The 20923-nt window shown below is 40.8% G+C and overlaps 2 protein-coding genes across 2 annotated transcripts in view; both read left to right on the top strand.

Moving 5' to 3' along the window:
• The window catches only part of LOC132380318 (uncharacterized), a 129301-nt gene that overhangs the window by 102420 nt on the left and 5958 nt on the right, over positions 1–20923 (top strand). The gene's annotated exons all lie outside the window — the stretch shown is intronic.
• Positions 1594–20877, top strand: LOC132380109 (butyrophilin subfamily 1 member A1-like). The gene is made up of 7 exons (XM_059948690.1): positions 1594–2022; positions 8074–8152; positions 8240–8566; positions 10304–10555; positions 13246–13386; positions 17882–17926; positions 20461–20877. Exons 2-7 carry the CDS (start codon positions 8083–8085, stop codon positions 20475–20477), a joined length of 852 nt encoding a protein of 283 aa, XP_059804673.1. The 5' UTR covers positions 1594–2022; positions 8074–8082; the 3' UTR covers positions 20478–20877.

Raw genomic sequence — 20923 nt, 5'->3', positions numbered from 1 at the left:
TAGAGTCCATTATTAAAGATGAAATAGTGGCATATCTAGATAGCAGTGATAGGATTGGGCCGAGCCAGCATGGATTTACCAAGGGCAAATCATGCTTAACTAATCTATTGGAGATTTTCGAGGTTGTAACCAGGAAGTTAGACAAGGGAGATCCAGTGGATGTAGTGTACCTCGATTTTCAGAAGGCATTTGATAAGGTCCCACATAGGAGATTGGTGGGTAAAATCAGAGCTCATGGCATTGGGGGGAAGATATTGACATGGATAGAAAACTGGTTGGCAGATAGAAAGCAAAGGGTAGCAGTGAATGGGTGTTTCTCGGAATGGCAGGTGGTGACTAGTGGGGTGCCACAGGGCTCGATATTGGGACCACAGCTGTTTACGATTTATATCAACAATTTAGGTGAAGGCATTGAGAATAACATCAGCAAGTTTGCTGATGATACTAAGCTGGGTGGCAGTGTGACATGTGATGAGGATGTTAGGAGAATTCAGGGTGACTTGGATAGACTGGGTAAGTGGGCAGATACTTGGCAGATGATGTTTAATGTGAATAAGTGTGAAGTTATCCACTTTGGGAGTAAGAACAGGAAGGCAGATTATTATCTGAACGGTTTAGAGTTAGGTAAGGGAGAAATACAAAGAGATCTAGGAGTCCTTGTTCATCAGTCACTGAAGGTGAATGAGCAAGTGCAGCAGGCAGTGAAGAAGGCTAATGAAATGTTGGCCTGTATTACAAAGGGAATTGAGTACAAGAGAAAGGAAATCCTCTTGCATTTGTACAGAGCCCTGGTGAGACCACACCTGGAGTATTGTGTATAGTTTTGGTCTCCAGGGTTAAGGAAGGACATCCTGGCTGTAGAGGAAGTGCAGCGTAGGTTCACGAGGTTAATTCTTGGGATGTCTGGACTGTCTTACGCAGAGAGGTTAGGGAGACTGGGCTTGTACACGCTGGAATTAAGGAGATTGAGATGGGATCTGATTGCAACATATAAGATTATTAAGGGACTGGACAAGATAGAGGCAGGAAATATGTTACAGATGCTGGGAGAGTCCAATACCAGAGGGCATGGTTTAAGAATAAGGGGTAGGTCATTTAGGACAGAGTTAAGGAAAATCTTCTTCTCCCAGAGAGTTGTGTGGGGGGGGGGGGTGGAATGCACTGCCTCAGAAGGCAGTGGAGGCCAATTCTCTGGATGCTTTCAAGAAGGAGCTAGACAGGTATCTTATGGATAGGGGAATCAAGGGATATGGGGACAAGGCAGGAACCACGTATTGATAGTAGATGATCAGCCATGATCTCCGAATGGCGGTGCAGGCTCGAAGGGCCGAATGGTCTACTTCTGCACCTATTGTCTATTGTCTACTGTCTATAAAGTCCCATTAATGTGGTCATACCATCTGTCTGAGCAGTTCATGTGAAAGGAATATTGCGCTATTTCTGAGAGCAGAGACACATCTTTCTCCTGTTTAACTACAGACGTCAGGACAGCTGAGCTGTGCTGGTCCGCACTGTGTGAAGTAGCTAGTGTAGCGGGGGTTTACCCAAGCTCCCCAACCCAATAAGTGATTGCTGAGCCCTAATGCAATGTGATTAATAGGCTGCTGAGAACTTTGTGTTTGATTAGATTACTTCATATTTAACAAGTTAGAAGTAGTTATGCTTCTTTGAAATTATTCTCATTTAATACTATTTCAATAACTTGGATTGTTCAAAACTTATACTTTCGACAAGATAGTTTATCAAGTCTCTGAGTGGCGGATTACAGATTGCGCCGAGAATGATTTGTTTTCCTTTGCAAGAATTTATAATTACCAATTGTTCCGGATTCTCTGCAGCGAAAGAGAAACTACCAGGACGCTAATTTAGCGAGTGGTGCAGAAGAGTTGAAGCGGTCTTCCCCCGCCCTGGTTTTAATGGGAATGTGAAGTCCCATCGTTATCAGTCAGAATGGATATTGTCTACGAGCATTAACAGCGTGAAGTCTGCAGGACTACGGGACACACCATCTCCTTGTTGACGGTTAGTGGTCATTTCTCTCTCGGCAACGCTTCGACAGAATAAACTGCTTGTTTCAGGCACAAGAAAGGGTTAATGCTGGGCGCTTAAGCAACAAGCGAACTGCTGGAGGAACTTCGGGGGTCGGTTCGGAGGGGAAGGAATTGTCAACGTGTCAGATCGAGATTAACTTGTTGGACTTGGGACAGGGTTCATAACAAACTTAAATGAAGCGCGTAGCAGCTGCAATACACCTAATGGCGCTTGGTGCCCTCTCTGAAATCAGCCCTTTCGTCAGCTTTTGGGACCCCTCTCCAGGTGACCCAGAGTTCAGGGGAACGGGGAGCGCAACAGAAAAGTGACGCTTTCTTTCTATTCTTTATCGCTACTCTGCGGAGCTTTCCTTTTCAGGCAAGATCCCGGCTGCTGTGTGTATTTTCAGTCCGGGTGTGTGATTTAAAGGGATTCCTCTCTCACGCCGCTTATCTAATTTCATCACATTGTTTGTGTGTGAGCAATAAGAAAGGCATAGGAACTTCAAGGAGAAACGTGCTCACTGAACTGGGAATGAAAGGACAAGAGGAATGCGAGGTAGAAATTAATGGTGGAGTGGTATCCACAGGTAGAACAAGAAGTTGAAAGCGAAACATTTTGTAAATTGAGGAAAATGGAAAGCTGTTGATGTTCGGAGGAATCTGATTATCCACAAATATGTCCCCATACAACCCTGACTTGCATTTAGAGGGCAATCTCAATAACTCCGTAATAGAATAATAACCATAATAGAATCAATGAAAGACAGCACCAACTGAGAGTCAGCTGATGTGCAAAATACAACAAACCGTGCAAATACAAAAATTAAGTGGGAAAGTGTTTCTGGAACCGGAGGAAATAGCAGAGGTATTTAATGAATAACTTACTTCAGTATTCACTATGGAAAAGGATCTTAGTGATTGTAGTGATGACTTTCAGCAAATGGAAAAGATGTAGATATTAAGAAGGAGGATGTGCTGGAGCTTTTAGAAAGCATCGTTGGATAAGTCGCCAGGACTGGATGAGATGTTCCCCAGGCTACTGTGGGAAGTGAGGGAGGAGATTGCTGAGTCTCTGGCGATGATCTTTGCATCATCAATGGGGACGGGAGAGGTTCTGGAGGGTTGGAGGGTTGCAGATGTTGTTCCTTTATTCAAGAAAGGGAGTAGAGATAGCCCAGGAAATTATAGACCAGTGAGTCTTACCTCAGTGGTTGGTAAGTTTTTGGAGAAGATCCTGAGAAGCAGGATTTATGAACATTTGGAGAGGTATAATATGAGTAGGAATACTCAGCATGGCTTTGTCAAGGGCAGGCATTTGATAAGGTACCCCTGAAAGGCTTATTGAGAAAGTAAGGAGGCATCGGATCCAAGGGACATCACTTTGTGGATCCAAAATTGGCTTGTCCACAGAAGGCAAACAATGGTTGTGGATGGGTCATATTCTGCTTGGAGGTCGGTCACCAGTGTAGTGCCTCAGGGAACTGTTCTGGGACCCTTACTCTTCGTGATTTTTATAAATGACCTGGATGAAGAAGTGGAAGGATGGGTTAGTAAATTTGCTGATGACACAAAGGTTGGAGGTGTTGTGGATAGTGTGGAGGGCTGTCAGAGGTTACAACGGGACATTGATGCAAAACCGGGCTGAGAAGTGGCAGACAGAGCTCAACCCAGGTAAGTGTGAAATGGTTTATTTTGGTAGATCAAATATGATATCGGAATATAGTATTAATGGTAGGACTCTCGGTGTGTAGATGATCAGAAGGATCTTGAGGTCTGAGTCTATAAGACGCTCAAAGCAGCTGTGCAGATTGACACTGGTTAAGAAGGTGTATGGTGTATTGGGCTTCATCAATCACGGAATTGGATTTAGGAGCTGAGAGAAAATGTTGCAGCTATATAGAACCCTGGTCAGACCCCACTTGCAGTACTGTGCTCAGTTCTGGTTGCCTCACTACAGGAAGGATGTGGAAGCCATAGAAAGGGTGCAGAGGAGATTTACAAGGATGTTGCCTGGATTGGGGAGTATGACTTATGAGAATAGGTTGAGTGAACTCGGCCTTTACTCCTTGGAGTATAGGAGGATGAGAGGTGACCTGATAGAGGTGTATAAGATGATGAGAGGCATTGATTGTGTGAATAGTCAGAGGCTTTATCCCAGGGCTGAAATGGCTAACACAAGTAGACACAGATTTAAGGTGCTGGGGAGTAGGTACAGAGGAAATGTCAGGGGTAAGTTTTTTACTCAGAGAATAGTGTGTGAGTGGAATGGGCTGCTGGCAATGGTGGTGGAAACGGATACGATAGGGTCTTTTAAGAGACTTTTAAATAGGTACATGGAGCTGAGTAAAATAGAGGGCTGTAGGTAAGCCGAGTAATTTCTAAGGTAGGGACATGTTCGGCACAACTTTGTGGGCCGAAGGGCCTGTATTGTGCTGTAGGTTTTCTATGTTTCTAAATAATTAATAATAATATAAAAAATAAGCAATAAATATAAAAAACTTGAGATGAAGAGTCCTTGAAAGTGAGTCCATAGGTTTGAGGAAAATTTCAGTGATGGAGCAAGTGAAGTTGAGTAAGATATCCTCTTTGGGTCAAGAGCTTGATACAACAATGGTAATAACTGTTCCTAAACTTGCTGCTGTGAGTCCAAAGGCTCCTGTACCTCCTTCCTGATGGCAGCAGTGAGAAGGGTGCATGACCCGGGTGGTGGGGATCACTGATGATGGATGCTACTTTCCTGCAACAACGCTCCATGTAGATGTGCTCAGTGGTTGGGAGGGCCTTACCCATGATGTACTGGGCTATATCCATTATTCTTCATAGGATTTTCCATTCGAAGGCTTTGATGTTCCATATAGGCTGTGCTGCAGCCAGTCCACATACCATCGACCATACGTTTATTGATGACAAGGTTTTAGATGTCATGCTGAATCTTCACAAAACGCCTCAGGAAGTAGAGGCACAGCTGTAGTTTCTTTGTAATTCAGGGATCCATCTATCTCACTGCAATTACTAAGGACCCTGAGGAAGTGCACTGAAATATTATGTATAATTCTGGTCTCCCTACCCCAGATAGAGGAATTAGTACAAGGATTGATATCTGGAGGTGGGTTTTGTTGAAGAGGTTTGGTGGACTGATCAGTTTGAGAGTACAGAAGCAATATGGGTAATGTCATAGAAAAATATACTGTAGAACCCCTGTGGAGTTTGACAAGGATGGTACTTGTAGGATGAAGATTTCTCTGGATGGAAAACCAGGTATCATCGCCCTTAGCATGAAGAGTCAGTGGTTCGGGACGAGTAGAGGTAGCGCCCATTCAATTAATTTCCCCATGACAGAGTGCAGTCAATTTGGATCTGCAATGAAAGTCAGCATTGGAGATTTGAGAGCAAATAGTGTGTTAGCATCTCTCAATTGAGAACCAACCACTCTGGTACCTGGGTCAGGAAATTCATTAATAAAAATAGGCATGCTCTAGATATTGTGCTATCAATTTTCTATTCCAGGCACTTTTTTTATTGCAGGGCTATTGACAATCCTTTTACTCATTTTACCCTTCTCACTTCCTGTCTCTGGAACTGCACTCACTCCTTCAGATCTTTTCTATAGTTCTAGCTGTTGTATTCTATGCTTCTTGGTAGTTTGAAATGGCCATCTAAACTAGCTTCAGAAATTCTCTGGATAGAGAATTCTACATTATGCTGGAATGAGGAATGCTTTCTGGCCCATGTTTTACTTTAAAGTTCGTGTTTCAAAATTTCCCACCAAATAAATTCATTTCAGACTAAGCTGTCAATGGCTTTCCTCATTTTAAATACTTCTATTAAATCCCCAGTTAATTATCACTACTCTGAAGAATTTTACTAAGGTGATACAGACTGGTGTCACATGTTATATAGACACTTACCCCTCTACCCCAACACCCCACCTTCAAAGACAATATTTGATTACTAAATTGTGGCATCCTGCAATAAATGCAATAATTTGTTCATCCTGACCACAAGTTTGTATAACTGTAAGATAATTTCAGTTCTGTTGACATGGTGTCATAGAGTTGTACAGTGAAGAAACTTGCCTTACAGCCAACATGTCGATGCTCATCTATTTATTCAACAGAACTTATTCCATTTGTCTGCATCATGACTGTATCCTTCTTTGCCTTGTCTGTTTACATGTCTGCTAAGCGTAGTAATAGTATCTGATTGCGCCATCTTTCCTGGCGACACATTCTAGATATCAACCACTCTCAATGTAAGAGAAACTCACCCCTCAGATTCATTCATTGACCTACTGTTTACTGCATATAACCTGTCAACATGTCACTTCCCAAAGTGTATCACCTTGCAATGTCTGGGATTAAATTCCATTTTACAATGCTCTACCCCAACATTCCATCTGAATGATATCCTTCTGTAGGCTTAGGTGACCTCCTTGCTATACACAACACTGTCAATTTTAAAGTCATCTGCAACCTTACAAATCATACCTCGTATGTTCACAAACAAGTCAATGATATGGACTACAAGCAAAGCTTCCAACACAGATACCTATGATATCTCTATGGCCACAAACATCCAGTCAGAAAAACGTGCTCCCATTACTCAACTCAATGTTGTTTCATTTCGCCAATTTTGGATCCAATCAAATTACTAGGACAGTTTTTACCCCCTCACAATGCCACGGTGGGTATTTCTAACCAGTTCCTGCTTCTCCAGCTGTATATAAATACTGTGCCAGTATTTTCTCCAGTAATTTCCCTACCACTGGCTTGTAGCTATCTGACTTATCTCTACACTTCTTAAACAAAGGAACAGTGTAAGCTATACATAAATCTTCTGATATCGAGCCTATGGATAATAGAGATGCCAAAATCTCCATCTGTGCCCCAGAAATCTTGTCCTTTATTTTTCAAAGCATTCTGAGATAGATCTCATATGGTCCTGGAGGTTTATCCACCCTTACATGTTGATGCACCATCAATAACTCTAGAAGCCTGGAAGTGAATGATAGGCTTCTATTAACAGCGAAAAGGGAGCACGACCATGTCGGAGACTGAGGGAGGAGCAGTGCCCCGTCACCTTTATACAGGGGTCTGTCGGAGGAGCCACAGGAGCAGTCAGCAGAGGGGTGTGTCCAGACAGGCATACATAGTTTACCACACGTTTCAAGGAAGTCAACACCTCCACATTTTTAATACCTATATGCTGCCAAGCAACTTATCTCTCCTCAAACTTGCTGGGCTCCACATCCTTGTCCTTGGTGAACAAAGATGATAAGTATTTATTTAGAATATTGCCCTCTTGGTTGCATGCATGAATTACCATTTGGACCCTTACTACCCTCTTGTTACTTCTGACTTATAGAAGGGCTTAAGATTCTGTTTAATCTTATTTGCTAAGAATATTTCATAGCCTCATTTTTGTCCTCTTAATTTCTTTTTACATACCCTCATAAATCTTCTATATTCTGCAGATGTCCGTTTTGAGTGTCGATGCCTATACCTGCCATATGCTTCTTTTTTTCTGATCAAACCTTGCATTCCACTACTTTTCAGAAGAAAAATCAGCATATCATCAGTTTTAAATTATTATGTAGAGGCGTCTGTATTCACACTCCAGGATTTTAGCCATGGTTCTTAGCCGCATCTACTTTTCTCCACCTCACTGCTGCTTGTAGTTCAGCCAGCCATGAATGTTGCTGCTCAGGCTGAGATGGTGAAATTTGCAATTATATGTTCTCTGTCCACTTCTGAAAATAAGCATTCGTCTCAAGCCACAAAGGTCTCATCTCATAGAGACACCTGCAGAAGGAAAGTCATGTAAAAGGGGCACTAAGATTATGTAGAGGAGTGGTGATTTTACTGTTAAATTATTGTACTCGATCTATTTAATATATTTTTGAAACATCAAATACTATTCACTTTCATTTTCATGACCAAAGTACAAGTAAATTTAAGACAATACTGACATTATGATACAAAAGTGGAATGGATTTTATAAGATTCCTGTGATTTTAACTGTTTATCTGTATTATCTGCAGGTGAATCAAATGACAGAAATGGGGTTATGTTTGAACTTTTTTTATTTGATCGTGTACCTGAACATGCACTATGTAGAACGTAAGTACTGAAAGCCTTTCAATAAATAGCTCGTTCAACATTGATTGTTAAACTTGTGACTGAAGTTATTGGAAATTAATTTTCTAGCATTTGTAAAGCTGGATTGTGTGGAGTCAGTAATAGGAATATTTAACGAGGACACCAATCTACCATGCAGTATGGAAGCAGCAGGGATGAAAACACTCACTCTAACAAAACTACATGAAAGTGGATCGAATGATAAAATCGTATATAAATTTAACTCAAATGAAAATGACACTGGAGTTCAGGGTCGAATTAAATTACATCATCAAGATTCACAGAATGTGTCCCTGATAATCCAGAAAATACAAGCATCTGATAATGGAACATATCAATTCACCGTGGAAACAGATCATGGACATGCCTCGAAATCCATCGATTTGATAGTTAGAGGTGGGTAATATTGTATTTTCTCTGCTTTTAATTTTCTTTATGAATATTGGTTACATCTAATTGGTAAAAAATTGCAGTTAATACTGTATCTCTCTAAGTGCCTCGATTTGTGAGTTAGTCTGACATATGCAATATTGATAGCTATATTTAGACAGGGAAGAATGGCTGAATTTATATCATCATTAGAAGTCATATCACTGCAACAAATTGTTTTGAATTCTACCAACTTGAGTGAAGCTCCTTTCCATCAAACACTGAATAAATGTGCATGAATAAAATAAATGATTCCTTGTCACATGGGGACAGGAGGCTAGACCCAAGTGCAGGACGCAGGCACTGAAGTACTAGGGGCAGGACAGGAATAACTAAAGGATAGAACCAGATGGGGAGACCAGAGCATGCGAAAGAGACGGGGCATGCTAGGTAATCCTGGGGTTCAGAGAGAGTCCATGGCTCGGCTGGATCCCAGAGTCCGTGGCACAGCAGCAGAGCCCCCTGGGCGGCCGCATAACTCCTTGGCAGGGCCACCTCCCAGGCAGGAACATGGAGGCCTGTGCAAGACATGGAACACCTGGGCAGGTGCAGGCACAACCCATCAGAGGTGAGTGGTTGGAAGGGGACAGTCCCCCCGCCAGGCAACAGCAGTCCAGCCCGCTACCCAATGGAGGCAAGGCATCGGAAGGTAACTTGGTCCAGGGTGACTCCAAGGCTGAATCACAGAACTTGAGGATGAAGCCGTGGGCCCTCCAAGCCAGGATGACCTGAACAAACAGAGCCAATCAGACAAAACACCTCAAAACATGGCAAACCAGTTCATACAAGACAATCCCCCAACTAGGCTTGGTCCCAGAGTCCCTTAAATCCACCTGCCAGCTGATAGGCAACAGGTGCACCTTCTTAAGCCAAGATAATCCTATTTGGCTTTCGGGAAGGATGGCTGCAAGACTTGAAGTCCGGAATCTGCGGACCGGATCAAGACCTGGAATGCGGGCACCGGACCGGACAATAACATTTTTTTGTTGATTAAGTACATAATTTATATTTGAGAATATAGAAGTTTCTAATGAAAGAAGACATCGGAGATTCTTAAATTCTAGACCATCGTGGTCTAAAAAAAGAAAAAATTCCTGTGTGAATAGTATACGAAGTAGATAGGTTTTCTGACATTTGAAGAAGGGAAGAGATAGTAATATATTTGTTTAGTCATTTAAAATGATAGCAATAAAGGAGCAAGCTACAACACTTGTAATTTCTGACCCACTGCATTACTAATCTCCTAAGGTTATTGGGACATAAAAGGAAAATTTAGTACCTTTAATGGTGTATTTGTATACAGTATCTGCAATTGGCAGTAATGCTTACAAAATATATTTGGCAAGAAATCAAATTACAGGAAGTATGTACTTTGGATCTTTGAATTTGAGGCTCTATCAGTTGAAGATCCGCAACTTTTTTTTCCTCGATTTATTTATAGACCTCTTGTACTAAGTAACGGAGAACTGCTGCCTCATATCTCACTAAGTTCCAACGTTGATCTGTCAATACCCTAAAAGTTTGAATAGTCCAATAGTTTCAGATTTGAATTATGCAGTGAGTTATATGAATGTAAGCTGTTCTATAAAGAAAGCTGGAAAAAGGCATTCATAATGTTAATATGGATATTAGTGCTAATCCTATTAGACATTGTGCATCCAATGCTATGGTCACATGGCTAAAGGTGTAAGGCATGTCTTTCAGCTCCATATACTGGGCCACATATCAGCAAAAAAGAAGAAAATGGCAAAACATTTCTTGTGTGCACAACAGTTGGATATCCACTGGCACAACTTTATTGGAAGACTACAAATGAAACCATCTCACCTAATAGTGTTGACATTGCGCGATCAGGTGAATTGTACAACATCACCAGCTGCATTACAGCAGTTGATGATTGGTGCTCTATAAACTATACTTGTTCTGTTTGCATTGGAAATGATTGCAAATCTAAAGGTAAGTTTGAATCTTATTTATCATTAAATGCAAGCTCTGCAACTTCTGAGCCTCTATTGTGAATTGGCTGTTTATAAAATACAAGGCCTCCATGTATGCTGTAACAATTTCAATCAGTGACTCAATGAAAAGAAACACATGTATTTATTCACTGCTACTCACTACTGACATTTAATCAACATTGCAACTTGGAGTATGTGGCAGTTGTCTTGAGTAAAACAAGCACATTTGCACGTCAATATGATAATGATCAAATAATGTGGTGAGGAGAGGAAATAGAAGACCCTAATGGCTGTGACTAGAGGTGTGTAGAAACTGTGGATATGAAGACAAGATCTGAATCTGGATAGAGGAATAAAGTCGGGAAGCTTGCAGCTGCTTAATGGAACTTGATGATCAGTTTGAACTAAATAAATGATCAAGAATGTCAAAGATCATGAAGCTCCCTTGTGTGATTCATTGTAATGGATTTTTGAATCATACTTCAAAAATCATATTTATAGTGGGCAGAAATAGTGAACCCAACAATTATAACTCCTCTCAGTTCTGCATTGTACCAAATTACCAAATTATGCCATTCAATGAGTGTATGTTTGTGGTCTTCACCTGCTGTAGCCATCCACTTTAAGGTTTGACATGTTGTACATTCAGAGATGCTCTTCTACACCCTACTGTTGTAACGCAAGATTATTTGAGTTCCTGCCACCTTCCTGTCAGGTTGAACCAGTCTGGAGTTTCAGAACCTTTGGGACTTTCTCCTCTAACCTCTCTCATTAGAAAGGGTTTTTCAACTACAAAACTGACACTCTATGGATGTGCTTTGATTTTTGCACCATTGTCTGCGAACTCTCGAGACTGCTGTGCATGAAAATGCCAGATCAGCAGTTTCAGAGATACTCAGACAACCCCACCCAACATCAACATTCATTCCACAGTCAGACGAACAGCAGGTGTATGTTATAATGAAATGGCTGCTGAGTGTACATCTGCATGATTTACTGCATATAATTATATTTTGTATTCCTTATAACATGTGGAATAATTTTAATAGGAGTTTTGTTCTTATTTTGTAATCATATTTAAAATGTTTGCATTATTTCTGCTGCACTTGTGTTCCAGGAAACACTCCTCAGTTTAATGTTAAAATAGAAACTACTGCAGGGAGCCAACCCAAGATCTTGCCTAGCTATGGATCTTAAATTGGTTGTTAAGTACCCACTATCTTGAATATTCCATAAGACCATGAGACAAAAAGATGTAGGAGCACAATTAAGCCATTCTGTCCATCAAGTCTGCTCCACCATTTCACCATGGCTGATCCATTTCCTTTTCCTACCTTCCCCCCACAACCTTTCACGCCCTGACTAATGAAGAGCTTATCAACTTCTGCCTTAGATACATACAATGATCTGGCCTCCACAGCCACTTGTGGCAACAAATTGCCCAGATTCAACAACCATTCTAAATGGACATCCCACTATTCTGAGACTGGGTCTCTGGTCATAGACTCACCACTATAGGAAGCATATACTCTACAGCCACTCTATCTAGGCTTGTCAACATTCGATAGGTTTCAATGAGATCACCCCTGATCCTTCTAAATTCCAGTGAATACAGGCACAGAGCCAACAAACACTCCTCATAGGATAACCTGATCATTCCTGGAAACATTCTCATAAACATCCTTGGAACCCTCTTCAATGTCAACACATCGACTCTTGTATAAGGAGCCCAAAACTGCTCTCAATTTTCCAAGTGAGGCCTCACCAGTGCCTTATAAATGATCAGCATTACATCCTTGCTCTTTTATTCTAGTCCTCTGGAAATGAATGCTAAAGTTGCATTTGCCTTCCTCACCACAAACTTAACCTGCAAATTAATCTTTAGCGACTGCTGTTTGAGCTCTCCCAATTCCCTTTGCACCTTAGATTTTTGAGTTTTCTTCCTGTTTAGAAAATAGTCGGTGCTTTTGTTCCTTTTACCAAAGAGCATAACCTTGTACTTCCTGAGACTGTATTCTGATTACAACATCTTTGATCATTCTCCTAATCTGTCTAAATCCTACTGCAGACTCCCTGCTTCCACACCACTACCTGCCCCTCCACCTATCTTGCTATCATGTGAAAACCTGGCCAGTTTTCTGCTTTCTACCCAGTTCCCTAAATCATCTCAAGGACTTCCTCTCTTTTCCTTCCTATGTTATTGGTGCAAACAGGTACCAAGACTTCTGGCTGCTCACCTTCCCTCTTTAGAATGTTGTGGATCTGATCTGACGCATCTTCCAGGTGTCCCTATCCTGTCTATACTCTGGACTTGTGAGGACCTTTTTGATAGCAGTGTTCCATGATTTAGTTCTTTTTAAATTTATGATTACCTTGAAACCCTCCAAAGCTGAAATTCCCATCAAGTTGAATTTCCATTAATATGGTTCATGTTTCCTTTGCCTCAAAGAATCATTTGCAATAATGCGCACAAGTTGCAGCTGAGCATGAGCGTATTTGGCTTGTCTAAAAGTCCCAATTCAGTGTAACCTATGTATCCTAGACAGTTTACTTGTCTCAGTGCAGTTATCTCATGAATTGATATTGTACGTATTCAATTACAAAATTAAATATTAAGTTTACATTTTTGTGCTACAGAATGTAAATTCTACGTTTTGAGAAAAGTTAATTATTTATTTTCCATTGCAGAATTGGATTGTTTCAAATTTGAAGAAATTTCTCAGCAACCATTGGATGATGTTAGAACACGAGTTGGTGTTATTCTCTCCTTTGTGTTCTTCATACTGCTGTGCACAGCAGCTTTTTACTGCAGGAAGAAATTTTCTAAAGGTAGAGTATTAATTCTGGCCAGTGAAAGGGAAGAACACAGTACGTCGAACACTACAGCACAATACAGGCCATTTGGCCCATGATGTTGTGTTCACTTTTCAGCCTACCCCAAGATCAATCTAACTCTTCCCTCCCACATAGCTCTCTATTTTTCTTTCATGCAATGGACATCTAGGAGTCTCTAATTTCTCTAATGTATCTGCCTCTACCACCATCCCTGGCAGAGTGTTTGTTCCATACGTTTACCATTTTGTGTGTAAATAAAACCTACCACCAACAGACAACCCCCTACAAATTCCTACAATTACTTAAAAAGTATTTGTCTCAAATTAGCCATTGCTGCCCTGGGAAAAAGGTGCTGGCTGTCTACTCGATCTATACCTCTTATCATCTTATATACCTCTACCAAGTTCAAAGTAAATTTATTATCAAAGTACACATATGTCTCATGTACACCCCTGAGATAATTTTCTTCTGGGCATACACAGTAAATCCAAGAAACAAAACAATCAATGAAACACCATATCCAACAACATGGACAAACAACGAATGTGCAAAAGACAAAAACTGTGCAAAGAGAAATGAAATAAATAATTACATCAAGTTGAGAACAAGAGATGAAGAGTCCTTGAAAGTGACTCCATAGGTCGTGGAACAGTTCAGTGAAGTTGTAAGGAAATAGTGGTACTGCTGTGCTTTCTTTGTAATTGTATTTACATGATGGTGAAGGACAGGTCCTCTGAAATGATAACACTGAGGAATTTGCTGACACTCACTCTCCTGAATAAAGTCGCCTTATTCTTCTTTGCTCCACAGTGAAAAGTCCTAGCTTGCTCAACTTTTCCTTATAAGACCTGTACTCTAGTGTAGTCAGCATCCTCTGCACCCTCTCTAAAGTTTCCATTTCCTTCCTGAGACAAGACGACCAGACTGAACACAATACTCCAAGTGTGGTCTAACCAGTGTTTTATGGAGCTGAAATATTATTCTGTGGTTCATGAAATCAATCTTCCAAATAATGAAGGCCAACACAACATACACCTTGACCACCCTATCAACTTGCATGATAACTCTAAAGGATCTATGCATGTGCACCCCTAGATCCCTCTGTTCCTCAACACTGTTAAAAGTCCTGCCATTAGCACTGTACCTTGCCTTCAAGTTTTACCTTTCCAAGCGAATCATTGGACACTCTTCTGAATTGAATTCCATCTGCCACATCTCAGTTCATCAGTCCAGCCCTATATTCTGTCAATGTCCCATTGTAATCTAAAACAACCTTCTACACTATCCACAACACCAATCTTTGTGGAATTCGAAAATTTACTAACCCACCCTTCTATTTCCTCATCCAAGACATCTATAAAAATCACAAAGAGTAGGGGTCCCATAACAGATCCCCGGGAATTCCACTTGTTACCAAGCTTCAGTCAGAGGACATTCCATCTACAACCACAATCTGACTTTTATAGGGAAGCCAATTCAGAATCCATACAGGCAAGTTTTCCTAGATCACTTCCCTCCTTGCTTTTCTGAAAGAGCCTACCATGGAGAAGCTTTTTTGGTGCCTTACTAAATCTATAAACATCAAATGCATCACTCCATCTTCATCAATTTGTTTTGTCACTTCCTCAAAAAAGTCACTCAGGCTCATGAGGCACAACTTCCCCCTCACAAATCTACACTGATTGTCCCAGGTCAGACTATGCTACTTCAAAGACTCTAAAACTGGTGTTACATAGCAGTTTTTGAAGGTTCTATTCTTCATTCCATTCAATAAAGACCCATTCACACTTTTACCAATCCATCTTTCTCCATTCCAAGTTTAGCCAGGGTTAGACTGCAGCACCCACCACACTTAACTGAGTGACCATTTTTCAGAAAAGAGTCTAAAGAGCATTAATTATAAGCAATATAATGTAAAAGTGGCCATTGTTGACCTCAGTCCTGTTCTCTCTCAATACCATCACATATTCACTACACAATATAAGCAATTTAACAGCAAAACATCTCAACATGGACAGAATTATAATGAAATCTGACACATCTAAAGATGGAGACAATATCCCATGTGAAGAAATAACTGGTGCAAAGTGGTGGATATTGAGAGGTATTGGAAGGAGAGAAAGAGAGAGGGTTAAGAAGTTGGGAAGAATAAAATCTGTAATAAATGTGTACCGGAAGACAAGGGTGGAGGAAGCAAAAAGTTTCCAGCAAGTTGCAGGGTCTTAAAATGAGAGAAACAGAACTTCAGGAAACTACTTAAATGCATGGATAACAAATGCAAGGCATTGCTTAAAAATGAACTATTTAGATCAGCAAGGAGTAATGACTGAATGGGATTTGGCGCACTTAACATAAAAACTTTGAAACATAGAACATAGGGTACAAATATGCCATCCAGTCATTTGGGCTTGTGTCACCATTTAGCATGATCATGGATGATCATTCACTTCAGTATTCCTGCCTTCCCTTTTCTCTTAATCCTTCTAAGCCAGGGATTCCCAACCTGGAGCCACAGACTCCTTTGTTAATGGTAGGTGTCCCTGGCAGAAAAAGAGTTGGGAACCCCTGCTCTATACATCTACCTGCCCTCTTGAATATATTTAATGGTTTGGCCTCTACTCCCTCCTGTGTGTATAATTCTCCTGATCTCGGTATAGTATACACCATATCTTGAGCCATGACCCCTTTTTCTGCACTCCTCAGCCTCTATTTAGTCGTGTTAGCTTTTTTGAATGTGTGACTTTTAGGAAATCCAACTTCATTCTTCTGAATTGAAGTCGATATTTGCCTAACTGACCCAATCTCCCTGCATACAATAGTCATTCCATCTCAGAGATCTCTCTATTAACATTTATTCACTCCACCCATGACAAACCGATTCTTTCTCACATAAGGAGACCAAAACTCCAGTTGGGCTTTCACCAAGATGACAACATTGCTTTTGCAATAAAAATCGTCTAATATGAATACTTGTTTGCTTCAACTTTCAACGTACAAAGGCACCTACTTGAAACACGTTTCCTTTTCCCAATTTATCATTGCTTAGATAATAATCTGCCTCACACACTAAATGCCGGTGGGACACAGCTGGCCAGGCAGCATCTATAGGAAGAAGTACAGTCGACATTTTGGGCCGAGACCTTTTGTCAGGACTAACTGAAAGAAGAGATAGTAAGAGATTTGAGAGGGGGAGGGGGAGATCCGAAAAGATAGGAGAAGGCAGGAGGGGGAGGGATGAAGCTAAGTGCTGGAAAGTTGATTGTAAAAAGGGATACACCACTGGAGAAGGGAGAGGATCATGGACAGGAGGCCTAGAGAGAAAGAAAGGGGGACGGGAGCACCAGAGGGAAATGGGGAGCAGACAAGGAGTGATTGTGAGAGGGACAGAGAGAAAAGAAAGAGGAGGGGGAATAAATGGGGTAAGCAGGGGAGGAGGGGCATTAATGGAAGTTAGAGGAATCAATGTTCATGCCATCAGGTTGGCAGCTACCAAACGGTATATAAGGTGTTGTTCCTCCAACCTGAGTTTGGATCCATTTTGACAATAGAGGAGGCCATGAATAGACATATCAGAATGAGAATGGGATGTGGAATTAAAATGTGTGGCACTGGGAGTTCCTGCTTTCTCTGGTGGATAGAGTGTAGGTGTTCAGCGAAATGGTCTCCCAGTCTGCATCGGGTGTCACCAGTGGGAAAGGATGGGGGGGACGAATGGACAAGGGAGTCACGTAGGGAACTATCCCTGTGGAAAGCAGAAAGTGTGGGGAAAGGAAAGATGTGCTTGGTGGTGAGATCCCGTTAGAGGTTGCAGAACATACAGGGAATTATTTGTTGGACCTGGAGGCTGGTGGGGTGGTAGGTGAGGACAAGGGGAACCCTAATCCGAATGGGGTGGTTGGAGGATGGGGTGAAAGCAGATGTGTGTGAAATGGGAGAGGTGCGTTTAAGAGCAGAGATGATGCTGGAGGAAGGGATTCCCCTTTAAAAAAGGAAGACATCTCCTTTGTCCTGAAATAAAAGGCCTCATCCTGAGAACAGATGAGGTGGAGATGAAGGAATTGCGAGAAGGGATGGTATTTTTGCAAGAGACAGGGTGGAAAGAGAAATAGTCCAGGTAACTGTGAGAGTCTGTAGGCTTATAGTAGACATCAGTAGATAAGCCATCTCCAGAGATAGAGACAGAAAGATCAAGAAAGGGGAGGGAGGTGTCAGAAATAGACATCAGTAGAGAAGCAATAATCTGCCTTTCAGTTTTCAGAAACAAAACAGATACCTTTCACATTGATTCACATCAAAATGCATTAGCCTTGCATTTGCCCTCTGAGCTTATTTTGAGGTTAAAAAAGGCAGAGAGGTTCAGCAGCAAACCAAGTGTGATATGGTTCATGGTAAAGTATTAAATCATGTAAAGTTGTTTCAAGAAACTCTTTTCAGATTGAATATAATGCTATTTTTATTTGAAATATTAATGTTGTCATTTTCTCAAAAGCACACTTCTGGAAACAATCTACAGCAACGCTGGTAAATTTTGTAGGTATGTAACTTTTAAGAATATCTTTACAATTCCTAAAAGGAAGGGTTATTTTACCTTTAAATAGAGCATAGCACAGTATAGTGTGGGATCAGGCACTTTGACCTACAATGGCCATAATGAAAATGAAGTATTTCCATTTGCCTGTACCTGGTCTATACCCCTCCAGTTCCTGTCCATTTATGTGACTGTATAAATGCCTCTTGAACATTGCCATTCTGTTTGTTCCAAGTTCCTGCCACACACTGTGTACAAGAAATGCCTTGTAAATCTCCTTTAAATTTTTCTGTCTCACCTTAAAGCTACGCTGATTCGTATATGATATTTCCACCTGGAACAAGATTTTATCAACTACAGCTGTGCCTCTCATAATGTACGATGCTTCTACCTGGTCAGCCCTCAGCCTCTTGTGCTTAGGCAAAAACAATCCAAGTTTGTCCAACTTCTCCTTACAGTGACTACTCTTTAGTTCAGGAGATATACTAGCAGACCTTCTTCAAAGCCTTCATGTCCTTTCTATAATACAGCAACATGAACTGCTAACAGTCCTCGAAATGTGGCCTTACCAAAGTTTAATACAACTGCAACATGACTTCCCAATGCTTATACTCAACAGCCCAAATGCTGAAAGCATGTCTGCCAAATCCCTTCCTTACCACCTTAATAACTTGTGTTGCCACTTTCAATGAGCTATTGACTTCTTCCTCAATATCCCTAAGTACAATAATGCTCCTCACTTCCTGCTATTTCCTGAACAAATTCCTTGTGCATTTGACCTCCCAAAGTACAACACCTCAAATGTATTCAGATTAAACTCCATCTGCAATTTCTCTGCCCGTATTTCCAATTGGTGTATATCCTACTGATTCCTTCCACACTATTCGCAACTCCCCCAGTTTCTGCATTGTTTACAAACTTATTCATCAGCCACTTATTTCCATCCAAATCAGTTATATAAATCACAAATAATAGAGGTCCCAGCATTGACCCTTGTGGAACATCACTGGCCACAGACCTCCAGCCAGAGTAACTCCCCTGCATAATTATACTCTCTCTTTCATGGCCAAGCCAATTTTGCATCCAACCTATCAAGTCTCCATGGATCTGTTGGGCCTTAGTATTCTGGATTAACCTACCACAAGTAATCTTATCCACAGGTTTACTATAGCATTTACTGCCTTGCCATTATCAATTACCTCAAAAAGCACAATAAAGTTTGTGATACATGTCCTCCTCCAAAGGATGGAATGATGGAGAAGACTCGATGTGCCAATTGGCCTAATTCTGCTCCTGTGCCTTATAGTCTTTGCTTTTCCAGATGCAATTTGGTCGTATCCATAACAATTCTCTCCAATAATTTTGTGTAAGGCTCACAGGCCTCTAATTTGCTGGTTTGTCTCAAAAATAGAGGAACAGTATTGAGTATTCTCCATTCCCCCTGGACCTGTCAATATAAAGGATACTCTGTCAAGGCTGTAGCAATCTCCTGTCTTGCCTCTCCCGGTAACTTGGGATAGATCACATCAAGCTCTGGGGATTTATTTCACATAATATTCTCCAGCAGCCCCAATTCCTCCTGCCGTTTGGTATTAACATGATCTAGAAAAGGGGTGGCCAACCTTTTACATTCTATGCATCAATTTTTTCACGAGTTCAGATGTGCCATACAACTCGTTAAGTTAAAGTTAAAGTCTGTTCCGAGCCTTATATGCTGATCAGGCCAGTGCTTATGCCACTTTCTATGGTATGAAGCGACTGAGAGTATGAGACTCCCCCCCCCCCTGCCCCAGATAGTACGCCAGTCTATTGCGAGGTTAACCCCCAGCATTTTGCCGTCACCCATTTTCAGCTGGGTGGACTGGAGCAATGTGTGGTTAAGTGCCTTGCTCAAGGACACAACATTCTGCCTTGGGCTGGGGCTCGAATTCACAACCTTCAGGTCTCTAGTCCAATGCCTTAACCACTTGGCCACACACCACGCTATACAACTCTTGTAGCCCCATTCAATTCTTGTGAAAATGTTAATGTAGACATATTTAGCATTTTTACATGGTATATTGATTTAATATAAAAACAAAATAAACATTACTTACCTTAATGAGTCTTTTAAGAAATATATTTTGTCTTCTTTTGATTTCTTCCTTTTTCTTAATCGCATGTTCTTTCTGAAACTCAGACCCAAGCAGTAGCTTCAGTTTTCCTTCTATTTCAGTCTGATGTTTTATAGTGTCTATTAAGATCATATCTTCTATTATGTGAGAAAGTGTTTTCACAAATAATGCACAATGGATTTCCTGACGGACTCACTATAAATAAGAATTCGTTGTCCCACTGTTCATTGTATCACTTCTAATCAGCCAATGTGCCTCTTCTGGCACAGGTGCCATAGGTTGGCCATCCCTGATATGGAATCTCAGCATACCACACTCTGATCTCACTATATTTCATGTACTTCTCTTTGAATGCAAAGAATTTGTTTCCTCTGAGGTTACTTTAATTCCATCCTTCAACTGATGAGTTATTTTTTTCTCCAACAGATGATAAAGAAAATTGAATATGTGTATCAAGTTAATTCTCAAAAAAAGAGCCAGATTCTGTCATTAATCTACCTTTGTCAACATAATTCTTCATGTAAATTAGCAAAATCACTATTGTCAATATATTTTCACCAGATTCCTGTGTTTATAGCTCATAGTTTAATCAGCTATTCATGCTGTTCTTTGTGCATCCAAATAAATGAACTGAAATCTGAACTGAAAGATACCAACAGAAAAATTTAAGAGAATTTTCCAAGACACAGACAGGATGAAATCTGAATTTCTGAAGATTACGATCAAGGCACAGAACAGCTGAAGTCAATAAGAAAAATAAATCCTTTCCGTTTGATTACTTAATTTCATGGAAATGTAATAAATCTTTAATAATTAACTTTTAAAATAAAAAAGACACTCAAAATTTCAGACAGTATTCAGAATGATTTTATTGTAGTGGCAGGTCAAC

This window comes from Hypanus sabinus, chromosome 23, assembly GCF_030144855.1.
Source record: "Hypanus sabinus isolate sHypSab1 chromosome 23, sHypSab1.hap1, whole genome shotgun sequence".
Lineage (NCBI taxonomy): Eukaryota > Metazoa > Chordata > Chondrichthyes > Myliobatiformes > Dasyatidae > Hypanus > Hypanus sabinus.
Note: the sequence above shows the minus strand (reverse complement) of the source record. Positions and strands in the feature narration are given on the sequence as shown.

Coding starts and splice junctions, on each gene's coding strand:
- LOC132380109 (XM_059948690.1), top strand. CDS start 8,083: ATGACAGAAATGGGGTTATGTTTGAACTTTTTTTATTTGATCGTGTAC. Junction 8,153..8,239: donor GAACATGCACTATGTAGAAC/GTAAGTACTGAA, acceptor TTAATTTTCTAG/CATTTGTAAAGCTGGATTGT. Junction 8,567..10,303: donor CATCGATTTGATAGTTAGAG/GTGGGTAATATT, acceptor CATGTCTTTCAG/CTCCATATACTGGGCCACAT.